The 20,627-nt window shown below is 34.3% G+C and overlaps 1 protein-coding gene across 1 annotated transcript; it reads left to right on the top strand.

Annotated features, from left to right (window-relative positions):
- The first annotated feature begins 6 nt into the window (after nucleotides 1-6).
- Nucleotides 7-18,637, top strand: LOC134233409 (structural maintenance of chromosomes protein 4-like). The gene is made up of 6 exons (XM_062715375.1): nucleotides 7-134; nucleotides 599-772; nucleotides 1,114-1,293; nucleotides 17,274-17,506; nucleotides 17,678-17,861; nucleotides 18,168-18,637. Exons 2-6 carry the CDS (start codon nucleotides 605-607, stop codon nucleotides 18,333-18,335), a joined length of 933 nt encoding a protein of 310 aa, XP_062571359.1. The 5' UTR covers nucleotides 7-134; nucleotides 599-604; the 3' UTR covers nucleotides 18,336-18,637.
- The last annotated feature ends 1,990 nt before the right edge of the window (nucleotides 18,638-20,627 follow it).

Below are 20,627 nucleotides of genomic sequence, written 5' to 3'. Positions count from 1 at the left end.
AAGCTGAAGAAAAAGTCATCACTGCTGGGGAAGATATTGAAGAAAACAAGAATAAGATTGAAGAATTACAGAAACAACTAGAAACCCTGGAGAGTGATGCTACCACTGTACTGAAGGCTTATAAAGAGGCCCAGGTCTGATACTGTATATTAAACGTACATTTAGAACATGTAGCAACCACTGTACTGAAAACTTGTAAAGAGGCTCAGGTCTGATATATTACATGTGCATTTAGGAACATACATGTAGCAACCACTGTTCTTAAAGCTTATAAAGAGGCTCGGATCTTGTATATTACACAAACATTTAGAAAAACATTTTCAGAAATGAAGTTTTTTTTTTTTTTTTACGTACATAAAAATCATTTGATGCTGATAAAGAGTCAAAAAGTGGAAATAAAAGGCAAGAGACCTGGAAGACAAATGGTAGCAATAATAAACATGCTGCATAATTATTGTGTGAAACATCTTGAACTTTAGCTTTTAAAGGAAATCCATTTGTAAGTCACAAATGTTAAGTGTTATTAGCTATAAATGTGTTATTTAGATATGTGTTAAAACATGGAGTACAGTATATTTGGTTTAATTTTGGAATACAGGACAAGATGAAGGAGTCAGAGGTGATTCTAAATGAAGTCCGGGCTGAGATTAGTAAACTGGAGAAAGATGAAAATGAGCTCCAAAAAGACGTGGTGGATGTACGCCATGAACTGGAGCGGATTGAGGGCATCGTTAAAAGCAACAAACTCAAAGTCAAACACTGGAAAAAAGAGGTAAAGTGGAAATATCATGATGCCATTTGAAGACGTTAACTAAATTCTGAAAAGAACGGGTTCATAAATATATGTAGACAGAGATACTGTTAGTGCAAGAAAGTTTAAGTCTGAAAGGATTTTAAAGTAAGATATAGGAAAGCAGAAGACAAAAAAATTAAAGCTCAAATATTGTAAACATTTAGAATATATTTAGAATTCAACAATATGTGAAATTAAGCATGCAGTATGACAAGATTAAAATTTATGTACCAAGCTGCATGTCAGAAATGCCTGCATTGCAAGATAATTTAATTATAGATTAAAAAAAGTTTTAGGAATTACTGTAAATGTCCTTGCAGATGAGTACGTTGTCCTTGACACCAATTGATGGTAAAGAGACGGGGGAATTAACAGAGCTGTCCCCTGAGGCTCTGAAGGACATAGATAAGGAGGGGGTGCAGTACGAAATCACAGTGCTGGAGGAAAAACTGGCGCAAATGAAACCCAACATGGCAGCTATTGCAGAGTATCGCAAAAAGGTATGTTACTGCTGTGGAGAATTTGCTGTTTAGTCCTGTGGTGGAAATTAGTGATGAATATTTAATGTAGAGAAAATTAAACATTGTTATTGAAAAGCAACCAGAAGAGATATTTGCATACGGTACTATTATGGCATAGAGTGCTTGAGCTTGAAAGTCATATAGCATCTTCAATTTATTTTATAACATAATAAAGATACTTTGTTTATATTAAAAACGAAAAACATGATAGTTGTTGCAGATGAATTTCTAAAGAAAGGTTGGATTACATTTATGACATGAATAACATTTTAGAAGGATAACCCTAAAGGCTGTAAAATTATCACAATATTACATAAACAAGAATACAAAAAGACTGAAAGGATTGAATTTCAAAATCTTAACCATGCTTTTACAATCCTATAACCAATTTTATGATAAAAAAAACTGAAGATATTAACTGTTTTCTCTATTTCCATTATTTCACAGAGTACCGTATACTTAGCCTGATCATAACACGACTGTAGTCATAACAGCCTGAATCATGGTGTTAGTTTAGATGGTTAGACTTTGACAGTTAGAAGGATATTTATATAAATTCATCAAATCCTTTATAATTTTTCAACTGACTGAAAAAAAATGAGTTTGATATTCAGCATGAACATGTTCTATGATGCCTAGTCAACCCTGCCAGAAATTGAAATTAATTCCTTGATTCTACTGTTACTGGTTAGCTCTGGTCAGACCAGAAGAGCTTATGCAGTAGTGAGGTGTCTGTTTGTAAACAATTTTTCAAAATGCTACTCCTCCTACAGTTTTGGTCTGCTTTCAATATAACATGGCACACAAGTAGACTACACTAAGATACATAAAATAGTGGATCGGATTTTGATTTCGATGAACGGTGTTGCCGTTGTTACTAAAAATAGAAATGTCTGTGAAATTCCTTTAAAACGCTACTCCTACTACAGTTTTGGTCTGATGGCAATGGCTTCTTTTCTCATCCCTTTTTATAAGTACAAACCAGTAGAGCAACAGTCTTGACAGAGACTTCTGGTTTTTGTTTTGTTTTTCTTTGTCAAACCCCAAAATTCACATTCCCTTTCAAGGAGGTTTGACCACCCATTAAGGGAGAAAATTGGTCAAAAAATATTTCATAGAATTACTTGTAGGAATTATCTTTCAAATGCTTTGTTACGAATGTTTACAAATCTTAAACCCATATAAATTTCTTTTCAAATCTTTGCCTTAGGCTTGGGAGACCCTTCTACTATTTTGTAGTTGACTGCTATGTTCTAATTTTAGACATAATCTTAATATTAACTCATGCTTTTTTCTTAAAAAAATTATTTTTTACCTAAATTCTTTAGTTTTAAGTGTTACAGGGTTCTTCATAGTGTTTGAAAATTATAATGATCTATATGTGTAATATACTGTAAGATACAAAAATTTTGTGAAGTTCGGGACCACCCCGTGCCGATTTCGTTACCTGTTTCTCACAAATTCAGAAGATACCTTCCATTTTACACATACTTATCATTGTTAAGGTGAAGAAAATAATTACTTTAATAGAACTGGATCATTAAAGTATCCAAAAACGTTCAGAAATCAGGTTTTAGGACGCAAGTCTGAAAATTTGTCGGCGAGATTGACATTGAAGAAGCACTACAATTTATTGATTTCTGAGGAATTAAACTGATAAAATTGATAATAAATAATAATTTAACCATCAATTATATCATCCCACATATTTTTTATATAGACAATTTTGGCTTATTAAAGCCGTTTTACTTTTTACCAGAAAATTCCGATCGAAATTTTGTAAACAGATTTGAAAAATTTAATTTATAACGAATCCAGTGATATATAATACATAGTATAAATGAAATATTTTGGCCCTTATTAGTTCAGTTTTAAACTGTACTATAATTCGTCTAATACGCTCTAAGGGGCAGTCAGGCAAACACTCTAAGGATATGGCCAGTGCGTCAAATCGTGGCATTGAGGGGTAAAGAGTTGAGGGTTGGGGGCTAGGCGTCAAAAGTCGTCATTAAACACCCAATTTTATGTTAACGCCCCTAAAATCTACCTGATTCAAGATCAATAATTTACCGCCTGTCGATCATAAAAAAAACAATAGCTTCTGATTTGATTGACAGGTCAGCTACCTGTGCTTCTTGGTAATCTGAGTTTGGGTGTTTTGAAAACAATTACCTGGTCACGCGTCAAACTCTTTCATGTACCCGCATAGTATACACGCGGGTTAGAAAACTCCAATGTGTTTGAATTTTATTTCAAAACATAATTGAAAGTAGATTATTAAAACATTGACGTTATTAAATATTTCTTTTCTATTTTCACTGCTGTTTGTTACTTGTAAGTGTTAAATCGTCCACGTTATCCGCGTCCACAAAAACCGGCTCTTTTTGCCGTAATTGGAAGTCCGACGATTTTTGAATTATTTTTTAAGAAATGGGATATAAGAAAAATATTCAGCACTAATAAACGGCATAGCATAGGCTTTAAAAGATGTTTTATTTTGTACTATGGCAGCAATCCGCACGATGTTGTACAAAAATTGATGTCAGAATTAATGCTCGAATTTCCTCTAGCGTCTGTATATATACCAGGGACCTATATACTAGTATAAAGGTCCCTGATATATACGTAATGAAAATGTGAAAATAATTAATAGAGATCGATTCTGAAAAGAAATCTTTCTAACAATAAAATTTTGTTAACACACGAAGAATCAAAAATATGGAATATTTTGGCCAGGGGAAAAAAACATTCCGATCGCGGTAAATGCATGTTCACATGCACGATGGATAGGTGGATTTTTTTTATTTCAATATTCAGACTTTTTTAATCAAGTGATTTCTTTTATTGAAGATTAAAAAAGATATATATGTTGGTTTTACTCGTGATTTTTTTTCTTTTATGTAAGGAAAACATTTTCTAAAACGATATACATGTATCTTATTATTTTTTTCCCTTCAAAACATTACCATGATTACTATGAATGCGTTAATACAAATAAATTTCATATTAATATAATTATTTTACGTAGTTTCACTCAAAACACGTAATGATGACCCTGATTACCAAACACAGACTTCCTGTGTAATGCTACGTATACACAGATTTTTGACATCTTGGGTATTGGGGGTCTCCAGGTAAATAACACCACTAGTACTTCGACCACTCCCCCTCCTCAGGTAACCGTACGGTAAAAAAATTGGGTCTTTAAGGAGTAAAGGAGGGAAAGGTCTAAGGGGAAAAGAGTTAATCTTTTGTAAATTCTCCTAGACAGTTTTGCATTAGTTTGATCAAGCCATGTTTTGCCATCAAAAAAGTGACCACAAGCACATCTTGGAATATCTTTTAAGATGATTTTTCAATGTTATTACTGAATTAATTCAATTGTATATAAATTATAGAATCATTTGCTGTCTGTTTAGCTACTATTGATGAAGAAGCAGGTTTTTCTGTCAAAGTTGCTGTGAACTATGTCAGAATTTATCAGATCACAGCACGCTTTGATGGCTAAAACTGCTTTGACAGCCAACATCTGTAGGGTTCAATTTGATTCAGTTGAAAAAAAAACTGAAATACTTTCCTTGTTTAAATGTGTTATAATGAGCAATTAGATTGGGTTATTAACTTATGATCATGATGATGTGAAATATTAATGCTTCAAATGGATCATAATAAATTCAAAATGAATCATGCCTACTCTAAGCATTATATGATTCAAATTATCTGTGATGAAAATAAAACTTGTATTCTTTTGATAGAAATGAAACGATAAGATTCCAAAGATCTGGAATAGAAACCAAAGGTTCAGTTTGATTAGAATTTTTTGTTGAAAGATCAGAAACACCATGTTAAAAGAATTGAGTCTTATTTCAACACAATTGTCTAATTTTGTTATGTTCGTACTGTTATGTTTATAGTTTTGAAAGGCTTGAGTGAGCTTGCATTGTTGTAATATATTATAAGGGGGAGTTTAGGGAGCAGAATTCTGTTCCATTCCATTCTTAGAAACAGGAATAAATACTAATAAAGTATCAGACATTTAAAAAAAAAATAGTTTAATTAACTGTGAATATTATAAATAAATGTAAAATTGTTTTAATATTCTCCTTTCATAATATGTTGAAAAATACAGACACAAAAAAATTATCTAGGTAAGAGAATTTTTTTTCCAGAAGTTTGACACTTTTTAAGCAAAGTTGTTTATCTTGAATATTTCACTTCATTGGTAGTCAATTACATGTTGATTTATTGTATCAATTTAATCATTATAATGACCTCAGAAATGAATGTTTTAATTGATTTGACAGGATTAATTTTCACACAGCATGTGTCCTGGGGAGTTTTACCTGTTGATTGTTTAGCAGATAGAACAGGTGTGACTACATGTCCCCACTGAGCAGTACTAATTATCCCTTACCTGTAGGGAAGATTGACAGGTGTGACCTACTTATCCAATTTAACCTGTGGGGTGGAGTTACTGGTTTCACCAGGGGAGAAATTCTGGTTATAATCACTCAGGTGTCACAAGAGTTACTCAGAAGGATGTATATAAGTAAGGGACTGTACCCAGGGTTGACACAGAGGTTATGGGACCTACACACAGGTTAACAAGGAGGAGGATGCAGGAGTACGAGGAATGGTATGTCGTGGAGACATCAGAGTTGTTGTGATGTGTAATAAATCAGGTCATATCACAGCACGCTTTGATGGCTCTACACATACACAGAGCAGCGGAACCATCAAAGCATGATCACGACAGATTGCTTTATTCCTGTTAAATATTTGTAAGAAAGAAAGAGTTTTCTAACATAATAAAATTAAACTGAATTACATTTTCAAAGATAAAGTTTTCAGGGGTGAGAAAATTTATGGTAACTGTATGGGAAAATTGTCAAAATTGAGTGTTTTATTCATTAAAGACTGTTTAGTATGCATTTGAGATGGAGTGCTTTAATGAAAATTCACTAAAAAGACAAAGTGATTTAAAGCTCAAATCTCCTCTGCTCACTCACATAATGTAACTAGGTCTAATTGTAACGGGAACCGTTACAGATGTTCCCCAAACGCTCCCCAACTCCCTTTTGGTGCCTTAAGACGAACTCTTTGCCTTTTAGACTATAACAATGTTTTCCCAGAAGTATATTCAGTATATTCAAATTGATGCATTGCACGCATGCGCATTTGAATGCATGTGCGTAATGACCATATCATCTTGTCTACACTATTTATATACTAGAAATTACAGTGTTTTATCCAAAAGTATTAAAAAATACGTTTTAATCTAGTGTATTTGTAATTTTACTCATTTCACGTGCACGCACGTGCATGCATGTGCATCTCGACTGTATCTTCTTGTAGGAGTCTGTTATGTTTGTCTATGTTCTAAATCCCATCCTGTTTGGTTGAAAAACGAGGAAGTTATAGCCATTTTAAGTTTAAGCTAATCAGATTGCAGCGCACGTGTATACGCATGTTTTCACGGCAACTGTTATATATCATACTGTAGGACATCCTAATGCATGATTATGTTTAAAATTTTAAAGCATTTCGTCAAAAATTAAAAAAAGATATTGCGATTTTTGTTTCAGCGAATCACAACAAAGCACACGTGCATGCACGTGCATGCATGTGCATGACAACCATACCTCCTTGTGGGAGTCCATTATGTTTGTCTATGTTCTAAATCCCATACTGTTTCGTTGAAAAACAAGGGAGTTATAGCCATTTAAAGTTTAAGCCAATCAGATTGCAGCGCACGTGCATGCGCGTGTTTACATGACAATTGTTATATATCATATTGTAGTACATCCTAAAGTATGCCTATATTTTAAATTTCATAGCATTTCGTTAAAAAACAGTAAAGATATTGAGATTTTTGTTGCAGCCAATCAGAGCGAAGCGCACGTGCATGCGCGTGAGTTCGTGCTAATTTGACAGTGTCACATTATCTACACTATTAATATATCCTTATTAAATGAGTTTTAAAATATTTCATCAAAAAATGTTAAAGTTATGGCTATATCAAGTATATCCGTCATTTCACTCATTTCACGCGCCCGCACGTGCATGCGTATGCGCGCAAAATAACCTTCGTGTTGCACACCTACACTACACACCTATTAACCCTAAAAAGGTTTTAGCTCAGTTGGGTGAACAGTTTCTGAGAACACTCGCGGACAAAAAAAGTACCGGAGAACAAAGAAGAAAAAAAAGAATAATAATAACTAGTGCTAATTGTAACGGGGACCGTTACAGATGTTCCCCAAACGCTCCCCAACTCCCTTTTGGTGCCATATTCCCTGTAAGCTTCATTAAATAAGACAAACTCTACGCATTTGAGACTTTAACAACGTTTACCTTAAGTGTACCAAGTTCATTCAAATTTTAGCATTGCACGTGCGCGCATATGAATGCATGTGCGTAATGACCATATTATCTTGTCTACACAATCTATATGATTTGATATACTAAATATTCAAGTATTTAATCCAAAAGTATTAAAAAAATATGCTCATTCAAATGTATTTTTGATTTTACTCATTTCACGTGCACGCAGGTGCATACATGAGCATGGTGACCATACCTTCTTGTAGAAGTCCATTACATCTATCTATGTTCTAAATCCCACCCCGTTTGGTCGAAAACCAAGGGAGTTATAGCTGTTTAAAGTTTCAGCCAATCAGATTGCAGCACACGTACACGCATGTGTATGCATGTGCATGGTGACCATACCGTCTTGTAGACGTCCATTATATCTATCTATGTTCCAAATCCCATCCTGTTTGGTTGAAAACCAAGGGAGTTATAGCTATTTAAAGTTTAAGCCAATCAGATTGCAGCGCACGTGCATGCACGTGTTTTCATGGTAATTGCTATATATTGTGTTGTAGGATATCCTAATGCATGGCTGTGTTCAAAATTTCAAAGGATTTCGTCAAAAAACAAGAAAGATCTTAAGACTTTAATTTCAGCCAATCAGAGCGAAGCGCGCGTGCACGCGCGTGAGATCTTGCTATTTTGACCATGTCATATTGTCTATGCTACTAATATATCCTTATGTTATGAGTTTCAAAGCATTTCATCAAAAATGTAAAAAGTTACGCCTATATCAATTAAATCGGTCATTTCACGTGTTGCACGTGCGCGCTCTTGCAAGCACGTGCGCGCAAAATGACCTTCGTTCCGCAAATCTACATTACATGTCTACTGACCCTAAAAACATTTCACCTTAGTCGGATGTGTAGTTTACAAGATCATTCGCGGACAAAATTTTCCCGAGAAGAAAAATAATAATAACTAGAGCAAAGCTCGTTGCAAAGCAACGAGTAGGTCTTCCGTCCTGTTCGACCGGAAGTAGCTTTCATTTTTAACAAAAATGAGAAATAACGCCAAAAAATGGGTTGAATCATCTAAAACTATGTTAATTAATGCAAAAATAAGCCATTTTTTGCTACTTCCGGTTTGACCGGAAGTGACGACGACGGACGGAAAATTAATTTTTATGCTACCAGAGACATATGTTACCCAAAAACTTCCCAAGCTCGGCAAAAATACGCGTTTTCCGACCACTTCCGGTTTTGCCGGAAGTGACGACGCCGGACGTATTTTGAAGACGCCAAAAGATTAAGCTTAACATTTTGGACAACTTTGCTTCTTTGATGTATTACAAATTCTCGATACGTTTTGAGGTATAAAGAAAAAACTTTCGGCCCCTCTAGGCCCTTAATTTTAGGGGCCAGCCCTTTTTACAAGATATCATTTGAAAGATCTTGGAATTCTACACTTCTTTTGTTCTATATGTTTTAACAAAATATTTCCAGGTGAAAAGCTATCGTAGAAAAGATGTTAAAAATTTTGAAATTCGCGATAGGTCTATTTTCGGGCCATAGCGAGCGTCGGCGCTTCGTACTTCCGGTAGTTGTGATATACAAAAGGCACTTCTCCAAAGTTTGCTCTAGCATCCCTCAAAAATTCACACTTCTATCTTCAATGGTTTTTGAGAACATTGCCGGACAAAGTGACCCTCTAAAAATGACAAAATCGCAGAAATCTCCGAACCGGAAGTGACGTCATCAAATCAAAAAAATATATATCTAGATTTTTTGATGTTCTATCATTCCTGAAAGTTTCATGAAAATCGATCAAGGCGTTTTCGAGAACTCGCGTGCACAAAATATGTAAGAAAAAAAATAATAAAAACTGTGGAAAAGAAACCTAAGAATAACAGAAAGGTCTTCCGCTGAAGACGGAAGACCTTAATAATAAGAAACAGAGTAAAAACAATATGTTCCCCAACTTCGTTTGGGGAACATAATAACTAGAAAGTCTGCTATTGCAAGCAATAGCATATGTCGCCCCGTACTGGACAAGACTTTCATTTTAACCATCACTAAAACAAAAGTCCATTAGGTACGTTTGAACAACCATCGAGTTGTATCAGTCCTTTCCATTGGAAACGGAAGACCTTAATTGGGTACATCCCACTTATTATTTTTAGAATCGGTAGGAGAAGAAAGTAGTGCAGGAAAATTACAAGTTCCTAAATTTGCAGACTTGCATAAAAGAAATCTGGCAGATGTACTGAACTGAGCCTCATACTTGTTAATTGGCAGTATCTTTCCCATCATAAAAGCTTGGGAAATGTAATTTATGAAGATCAGCCGAATTATTTTGTGTATTGTAACGCCAGTGAGAACTCTGAAATTTCCCTCTTTCACTTTCATTTTAGAGGTTCTACCGAAAAACGAATCTGACATGCCACCATCAATTCGAGCATTTCTGCATTGCAGAGAGCTGATGTTGTTATGAGAAGATAAATCATGTGTAAACTTTCTCAGTTTAGCGGAATCATGAACATTTTCGGCGATATGAATGTTTTGTATACAGTGGTGATCAAGGCTTCGCGAACCTTCAGGAGCGGATCAAAGGATTTATGAATAAATTAAAACTATGGAAATGATGTACCAATTTTTTAATTTATACTTGCACTATCTAATGAAATGAATAATATACAAGTGATAGATATACAAGAAAACGCGAAATGATAATAAATGCAGCTGACAATCGTTAATTTTTTTTTTATATAGATAAAATAAAATATTTATAAATTCAAGAGACAAAACAGAAGGAGAATGAATGATGGCAAAATATCACATGACGGGAACTGAGTTTTATGAATGAAGATTTTAAAAAATTACTTGTAAGTTGTATATGTTATATCTGTGTATTCTACTTGGCTGTGTGCTTCAAAAAGGGGGGGGGTGTCGTCTTGAACATAGTAAATAGCCATAACGTTTGAACGGTAAGTACTAGGGCTTTCATATTTCAAATATGTAATCCTTGTGAAAAGAACTTTTATTGGATACGACGAACTTTGACCCTTTGACCTAGACCTTGGAGAACACATGTGTACATCTGAATCTTTTTTTATGTTTCGTTTCTATGGCAACTGTGAGCGACTCATTACAATTATTTTGAAAGTAGAAATCACTTTGACACATTGCAAGGAATAAACGTTGAAAGTTTCAAAACGATTGCCTGAGTAGTTATTGAGAAAATCGATATTAAAGAATTTTAACTTTCACCTGGTTTCCATGGCAATAATTGATTATTTGAAAATTTTAAATGCGAGGCGCACAAATACAGATACTAATCATTAAAATAAGAAAAGTTTCATGACGAACATTTAAGGGACCAGAGAGAACACTCTCGGACAAAATTCGTCGCTTTTTACAGGTTTCCATGGCAACGGTAGACATATTGGAACTGAACGACCTCACTGCACAACTACAACCAGTGATCGTCCTTTGAGGAAAGTTTCAGGAAGATTGTCCCAGCCATCTCCGAGAAACAGCCTGGATAAAAAAAACATGCGTACAATATCAATATGTCGTCCCCGACTTCGTTCGGGGCGACATAACTAGTGCTAATTGTAACGGGGACCGTTACAGATGTTCCCCAAACGCTCCCCAACTCCCTTTTGGTGCCATATTCCCTGTTATCTCTATCAAATAAGAAATACTTTATGGAATTTAGACTTAATCAAGGTCTTCCAAGAAAAATACAAAATATATTTAAAAAATAGGCATTGCACGCGTGTTCATGTGCGTAACGACCATATTATCTTGTCTACACTATCTTAAATTTTAATAATATCAAAGCATTTAATCCAAAAGTATTAAAAAATGCACTCATTCGAGTGTATTTTTTATTTTACTCATTTCACGTGCACGCACGTGCATAATGACTACACCTTCTTGTAGGAGTCCCTTATATTTATCCAAGTTCTAAATCTCATCCTGTTTGGTTGAAAAACAAGAGAGTTATAGTCATTTGAAGTTTCAGCCAATCAGATTGCAGCACACGTGCATGCGCGTGATTTCATGAATATTTTCTATATCATATTTTAGGATATCGTAATGCATGACTATGTTTTAAATTTCAAAGCATTTCGTCAAAAAACAAAGGAGATATAGCCATTTAAAGTTTTAGCCAATCAGATTACAGCACGTGCGCATGCTTTTATTAAAATTTTAATATATCATGCTGTAGATCTTCATAATGTAGAACCATGTTCAAAATTTCAAAAGATTATGACAAGAAACAAGAAAGATATTGAGACTTTAGTTTCAGCCAATCAGAGCAAAGCGCACGTGCATGCGCGTAAGATCTTGCTATTTTGACCATGCCATCTTGTCTACACTACTAATGTATCCTTACATTATGAGTTTCAAAGCATTTTATCAAAAAATAGAAAAGTTCCGACTTTATCTATTATATTGGTTATTTCAAGTGTTGCACGTGCGCGCTCTTGCAAGCACGTGCGCGCAAAATGAACTTGATTCCGCAAATCTGCATAACATGTCTACTTACCCTAAAAAGGTTTTACCTACCTCGGACGAACAGTTTACAAGATCATTCCCGGACAAAAAAGTACCCAGGAAGAAGAAGAAGAAAAATAATAATAACTAGGGCTAATTGTAACGGGGACCGTTACAGATGTTCCCCAAACGCTCCCCAACTCCCTTTTGGTGTCATATTCCATGTAAGCCTCATTAAATAAGACAAACTCTTCGTACTTTTGTCTTTAACAACGTTTTCCAAGAAGTATACCAAGTATCTTTAAATTTTAGCTTTGCACGCGTGCGCATGTGAATGCATGTGCGTAATCATGGTAATGACCATATCTACTTGTCTACACTATCTATATATTTTAATATGCTAAATATTATAGCATTTAATTCAAAAGTTTTTAAAAAATACGCTAATTCAAGTGTATTTTTAAATTTACTCATTTCACGTGCACGCAAGTGCATGCATGTGCATGATGACCATACCTTCTTGTAAGGATCCATTATGTCTATCTATGTTCTAAATCCCATCCTGTTTGGTTGATAACCAAAGGAGTTATAGCCATTTAAAGTTTCAGCCAATCAGATTGCAGCACATGTGCATGCGCATGCTTTTATGATAATCCTTATATATCATGCTGTAGATCTTTATAGTGTATGACTATGTTCAAAATTTCAAAGGATTTTGTCAAAAAACAAGAAAGATATTGAGACTTTAGTTTCAGCCAATCAGAGCGAAGCGCACGTGCATGCGCGCAAGATCTTGCTATTTTGACCATGTCAGCATGTCTATACAACTAATATATCTTCTTATTATATGTTTCAAATCATTTCATCAACAAATAGAAAAGTTACGGCTATATCTATTATATTGGTCATTTCACGTGTTGCACGTGCGCGCTCTTGCAAGCACGTGCGCGCAAAATGACCTTGATTCCGCAAATCTACATAACATGTCTACTGACCCTAAAAAGGTTTTACCTACATCGGATGAACAGTTTACAAGATCACTCCCGGACAAAAAAGTACCCAGGAAGAAGAAGAAAAATAATAATAATAATAAGAAACAGAGTAAAAACAATATGTTCCCCAACTTCGTTTGGGGAACATAACTAGTGCTAATTGTAACGGGAACCGTTACAGATGTTCCCCAAACGCTCCCCAACTTCATTTTGGTGCCATATTCCCTGTAAATGTCATTAAATAAGACAAACTCTGTGCATTTTTGACTTTAACAACGTTTACCGAGAAGGATACCAATTACCAAAGGATACCAATTATATTCAAACTGTAGCAATGCACCCGTGCGCATGTGAATGCATGTGCGTTATGACCATATCATCTTGTCTACACTATCTATATATTTTAATATACTATATATTAAAGCATTCAGTCCAAAAGTGTTAAAAATTACTCATTCAAGTGTATTTTTAGTTCCAAATGCATGCACGTGCGTGCACGTGCATGATGGTCATACCTTCTTTTAGGAGTCCCTTATATCTATCTATGTTCTAAATCTCATCCTGTTTGGTTGAAAAACAAGGGAGTTATAGCCATTTCAAGTTTCAGCCAATCAGATTGCAGCACACGTGCATGCGCGTGATTTCATGAATTTTTTCTACATCATATTGTAGGATATCCTAATGCATGTCTATGCTTTAAATTTCAAAGCATTTCGTCAAAAAACAAGGGAGATATAGCCATTTAAAGTTTCAGCCAATCAGATTGCAGCACGCGCGCATGCACATGCTTTCACAAAAATTTTAATTTATCAGGCTGTAGATCTTCATAATGTAGGACTATGTTCAAAATTTCAAAGGATTATGACAAAAAACAAGAAAGATATTGAGACTTTAGTTTCAGCCAATCAGAGCGAAGCGCACGTGCATGTGCGTGAGATCTTGCTATTTTGACCATGTCATCTTGTCTATACTACTAATGTATCCTTACATTATGAGTTTCAAAAAAATTCATCAAGAAATAGAAATGTTATGGCATCATCAATAATATTGGTTATTTCATATGTTGCACGTGCGCGCTCTTTCCAGCACATGTGCATGTACGTGCTTTCATGAAAATTCTTATACATCAGGCTGTAGACCTTTATAAGGTGTGACTAAGTTCAAAATTTCAAAGGATTATGACTTAAAACAAGAAAGATATTGAGACTTTAGTTTCAGCCAATCAGAGCGAAGCGCACGTGCATGCGCGTGAGATCTTGCTATTTTGACCATGTCATCTTGTCTACACTACTAATATATCCTTACATTATGAGTTTTAAGAATTTTCATCAAAAAATAGAAAAGTTACGGCAATCTCCATTATATTGGTCATTTCACGTGTTGCACGTGCGCGCTCTTGCAAGCACGTGCGCGCAAAATGACCTTCGTTTGGCAACTCTACATAACATGCCTACTGACCCTAAAAAGGTTTCACCTAAGTCAGATGTGTTGTTTACAAGATCACTCGTGGACAAAATTTTCCCAGGAAGAAGAAAAATAATAATAATAATAATAATAATAATAATAATAATAAGAAACAGAGTAAAAACAATATGTTCCCCAACTTCGTTTGGGGAACATAATAATAAGAAACAGAGTAAAAACAATATGTTCCCAAACTCCGTTTGGGGAACATAATAAGAAACCGAGTAAAAACAATATGTTCCCAAACTCCGTTTGGGGAACATAATAATCATATTTCAACAGATATGATTCATATTGAGAAATGCACAATTTTAACTTGCTATGTGGGTTAAATTTCAAAGACATGAAATGTACTACAAAGAAATAATAATTATTAATTATATAAAGAGTAATCTCTCTTATCAGACGGTCAGTTAACCTTAATATCTCTGTTAAAGACATTTTTCCTGAAAGAGCTCCAATATTGTGACATTATTCATGTAGAGTAACCTGCCTTTAGTCTAAAATTCTGCAGTCCAACAATCAATTTGTAATCAATTCAAGCAGTCTCAACACTTTCTGAGGCCATAATACATTTTATATGACATGATTAATGAAGTTGATAAACAGTTCATTTATAAGAACCAACTATAAAATGATCATGGATATAAAAAATAAATTATATTGTAAGGCAATGTTATGTATATCAATTATTCCCTACAAGTACTAGTGCTTGCATTTTAGTACATAAACAAAACCATCATCAATGCCACTAAAATAGTAAATATTTTTATACGCCCGTCTTAAGACGGGACGTATTATGTTATAGGCTTCTTGTCCGTCCGTCTGTCCGTCTGTTAGCTTTTCTTGTGTCCGGCTCATAACTTTAATACTATAAGGCCTAGAGTTATCAAACTTTGTCAGCTGATACATCTTGGGTAGAAGGTGTGTCGCGCACAAAAAGTAGGTCGCTCTGACCTATAATTAAAAAGTTATAGCCAAATATGGAAAAATCCTGTCCGGTCCATAACTAGAAAACTATTAGACTTAGGATCATCAAACTTGGCCAGTTTATGCATCTTAGGTAGAAGGTGTGTCGCGACCTATTTCAAGGTCACTGTGACCTTTAATTTAAGTGGAATTTAAAAAAAAAGATGTCTTTTTTTCTATTCATTTACACATTCAAAAAAATGTAAAACTATTGCACTAACCTTATTAGAAAAATGTTAAATCAAGAAAATACTTATTGTTTTTAGCATATACTTGACAGCAATCTATAACAAATATAATGTATGTTAGAGAAATTCCACCACTCCCATGAGTCTAATTATCAAGCACTGGTCAAGAAAAATTTTGATAACAGAAAATTGCATGTCAAATTAGAGAGAGAAATTAATGAGTTTAGTGTGAGGAGTAGCTGTAAGAGCATCGGTGCTATCTATATCCCTTGAGTATTGGGCCAAATGGGTAAGCCTGTTGGATTAAAAATAGCTTCAGTTGTCTAGCCGAAGTTTTAAAATGAATTTGATGAGAAGAATTAAAACTAATTTGATATTGCAAATTAAACTATTTTGATATTACATAATATTATGAACTTAAAAATTAATTTTATGGGGGTAGGGGTGGAATCTGCATGCCCATATGAATTGCATATTAACAATTAACTGTCTGACATTAAATCTAAAAAAAAAATCATTGATGTTTTGTATGTTTTAAAAATGTTTTATGGTAGATAGTGCAGATCCAATAATCTTTCGGGAGTAATGAGTAGACAAGCATCCAGTTAAAGATTAATTAATGTGTTCAATGTAGGAAGGCTAGCTGCATGTCTCTTTCATTTCTTCAGAGCATGGTCTTATGGGAATTAGACAGAGGAACTGTTGGTCAGTTTATATTTGATGGCCAGCCTTTTATTTCCAAAGTTAATTAGGTATTGATTAAGTTGTGTAATTTGATATTGTTTAATATGATAGGCATTTGGCAAGGTATAGAAATCTATGAATGGTGCAATATTTGTTATAATTAATGCATACACCACAGGAGATGGATAAACAAATTTTTTTAAGGTGTGTAAAAATCATTGAAATCTTAAAATCAAGGTTGACATGATTTTCCTGCACTTTTAACTGTTTAAGATACATTGTAATTGTAATTTTTTGACGGGCGTATCATGCTGTGGCGTGGCACTTTATTAAATCAAGCTTTACAATGTAAAGCATTCTTTAGTTACCTATTTCATGAAAATAACTCAGGTTTGATATCTTGAAATGAGAAATATGACAAGAATATAAAACACTAGAAGAGCATTTTAAATGCTTAAGATAATTTTCCTTTTGGAAAATTTAGTTCAGGAACTATTTCCAAGTTTTTAGGAAATATGTACTAAGCATATACAGTGAAACTCGGTTATAACGAAGTCACTTGGACCTATGAAATTATTTTGCTATATTAGTAATTTGATGCATCCATATAAGGAATTCATTAAATTTATATAGCTAGGGATACAAGATAACTTCGCTATATCCATGATTTTGCAATATCAGTGTTTGTAATTAACAAGTTCTACTGTGCAAGTAAATAACTATAGATGAACCGGTCACTTAAAAATTTAGACATCGATTGAAAAAGTAAAATAATTGTCTTGCTTTCTAATGTCAATTTTATTGGACCTAATTGACAATTTTGCTGACACCTTGATATTTTACAGGAAGAGTTGTACCTACAGAGGGTAGGGGAACTAGACAAGATAACAGAACTCAGGGACCATCAAAGAAAGTACTTTGAGGAGCTACGTAAGCAGAGGCTGGATGAATTCATGGCAGGATTCTCGGTCATCACCAACAAACTCAAGGAGATGTACCAGATGATCACACTCGGGGGAGACGCCGAGCTGGAGCTCGTGGACTCACTCGATCCTTTCTCAGAGGGAATTGTGTTCAGGTAAGCTATGTACCAATCTATTTCACAAAAGTTAATTAGGGGCTTCGTAAGAAACTAAAGCACAGTTATCAGAAATGTGTAAGAAACAAGATAGAAAAAGTAAGGGGGACATTTCAAAATTGTGTAAGTTTTATTTACTCATAAATGTAATGCAGGTAGCTTTTGTTTCAGTGTTCGTCCTCCTAAGAAGTCGTGGAAGAACATCTCTAACCTGTCGGGGGGAGAGAAGACCCTGAGTTCCTTGGCCCTGGTGTTCGCCCTCCATCACTATAAACCCACCCCCCTGTACGTCATGGACGAGATTGATGCTGCCCTTGACTTCAAAAACGTATCCATCGTCGCTAATTATATCAAGGTACACTATCGGTATTGTTACGTTTCAGTATAGTTCCATGATAGTTAATTTAAAGATACAAGTGTTTATTATGGAAAGGTTGTTTATCAATTAGAATGATGAAATTGAATATTCTGAGAGAAAAAAAAGTTTTAGGAAGTTTGGAACATTTTTAGATGTTAGATGACCTTTTGAAAGTTTAAGCTTAATCAATGCTATAAAATTGAAATGATGTGCAAAACTCATGCACAATTGCCAACAATTAGTTTAAAATTCTTGGTGTTTTAGTCATATCTTTAAATTGAGCATTGATGTTTTTTTTTTTAGGAGAGGACAAGGAATGCCCAGTTTATAATTATCTCCCTGAGAAACAACATGTTTGAGTTGGCCGACAGACTGGTGGGAATATACAAGACGGACAATTGTACCAAGTCTGTGACTGTCAACCCAAATAACCTGGTTCTGCCCCTCCAGGAGGTGAACGCCAATGGCTGAGGGGCAGATTCTTCTCTGTGGGGGTCGATCAACAGGGGCCCCTGTCAGTGGTGACAATAAGACATTGGTCTCAAGAGACTAGATTGCAAGATAGAAAGCATATATCTTGTAAAGAAGTTACTTTTCCTGGCGGTGGAATGGAAAAAATAAATAATAGATAAGCAGATGTACATAAGATCATTTTTAACAAAATAAGCTGAACTGAGATTTTTATAAGAACCACTGTTCCCTCCATTTACCACAAATGTGTTCATCATTGATTTTGCATACATTTTTAGCACCAAGACTATAATATATATTCTTAATTAGGGCCCCGCAAGGATTTGCGGGTGCCCTATAGTAATCACTCTGTCTGTCCGTCCGTCTGTCTGTCTGTCTGTCCGTCTGTCACTCTTCCGTCCACAAATTTTCTGTTTTTTCTAATAACTTTTTTTATGGGTGCCCAATCAAGTTTAAATTTGGTATGGTAGTTTAATAGGCAGAAAGACATATTTTGATGCTAAGTTTGATTCTGTATGTCTTTTAGTTTGGAGCTGGGGTGGTGGGGTAGATTCCTAAACTCTGCATAAGAATTTAAAACTTTTTTTATGGTTGCCCAATTAGATCAAATTTGGTATATTCAGTAGGCAAAAATACATATTTTAATGCTAAGTTTGGTTCTCTATGTCCCTTGGTTTGGAGCTGGGGTGGTGGGGTAGATTCCTTAACTTTATATAAGAATGCATTGGCAAAGAGAGATAACTGCTGAAGATGTTCCCATTCAGTAAACTGAATGCTGCTAGGATCGAGTCCCATGAGATTAATTAGCTTTCCTCCTGAAGAAAATCCAGAGCATTATCTTTATCTGTCACATTGAGATTAATTACCACCTCTGTCTGCAAATGAAGTTTGTTTTGAAGTTAAATCAATTTGGAATGCTATGAAATACTCTGAAATGTGGATTTAAATATAAATTTTTATTATTTATTTTTGTTTGATAGTTATGATTTCATTGAATCCTAAAAAAATAAATATATTAAAGAAGATTTTTTGATTTACCAGGGTACTTTTTTTTCCCCTTTTTTCCTTTTTTTTTTAAAATATATATTAATTCAAGAATGTTTTTAATTTTTAATGTAGTTGTATAAAAACCCCATTCTATCATTAATACTGAAAAAAAGTTCTTATTGTAACTTTAGAAGAAAATGATGAGAGAGGTACAATTAATCCCTTGGGATTAATTATCTAGCCTGCTGCAGAAAATTTAGTAGGCTTCTCTTTATCTGTCACTTTAAGATTAATGAAAACCTTTGTCTGCAACTGCTGTTTGTTTGAAGTTAAGGTCAAGCCTTCATCATATTTGCATTCATTGAAGGCTGGTATTTAATATAACACAAGATTCATAATTGTTTAAATATAAATTCAATGTTAAGTTGTTCTTTACTGCCTAATGTAAATACAAGAATATTATTTTCAGATTTTTGAATATTCAGGAATTATGTTGAAATTTTAAGAATACAGTTGCTGTTGCTTTTTCTTTGTACATTTATTAATCATTCTGTAAGCTGCACCCTTTTAATTCTACCCCATGGCGGGGCCCTTGCTGACTGGTCAGTTTTCTAGTTAAATTGTACAAAATAGTCTGAGACCCGGATGTAAAAGTCAGAAAATTTATATTTGATTGTAACTATTTTTTGTTTTCCTTTAAATGTCATTTCACACTTTTCTCTCGTCTTCTGATTTCCTTCAATCTGGTCTTTTTCTTTGCAGATCCTTTTTTAAACCATTATTTATTTTCAATATAGTCTTTATTCATCACAATAAAAGAAATGAAAATTTAAGATTTTTTGCTTATGACTGATGTTAGAAGCAATGTCTAGATCTTAATAAAGGGCCAAAACTTTGCTTGGACACATTTTATGACAACTTGCATTTGTGTAAAAATTCTGAAGCTTAAAAGTAGAGAATACTTTAGAATATGATACACTTCAATTAAGTTCAAATAAAAAAGGATAGATATCCAGAGCAAAGAATGTTTCAAGGTCACTTCATCCTAATTGTCTCAAAATGAGATTGCAGTGGAATAATTGACTCAAAATGAGATTGCAGTGGAAAGCTTGGTGCTCTGCAGAATGCAAAGCCTAGCATCATCAGTTATTACAGACTTCATGTTTCTATCAGAATCGATTGAGAATCTTGGTTCACATAACAGTTGATGGAAAATATGTAGAGAACCACTGGCAACTGAAAAAAACCCCCAGAAGACTCATGGTGGAATCCAAGTTTGTAAGGGTCATATTTGTTCTTATGAAA

This window comes from Saccostrea cucullata, unplaced genomic scaffold, assembly GCF_032062105.1.
Source record: "Saccostrea cucullata isolate Sc308-1 unplaced genomic scaffold, CSIRO_AGI_Scuc_v1 ctg1382, whole genome shotgun sequence".
Lineage (NCBI taxonomy): Eukaryota > Metazoa > Mollusca > Bivalvia > Ostreida > Ostreidae > Saccostrea > Saccostrea cuccullata.
Note: the sequence above shows the minus strand (reverse complement) of the source record. Positions and strands in the feature narration are given on the sequence as shown.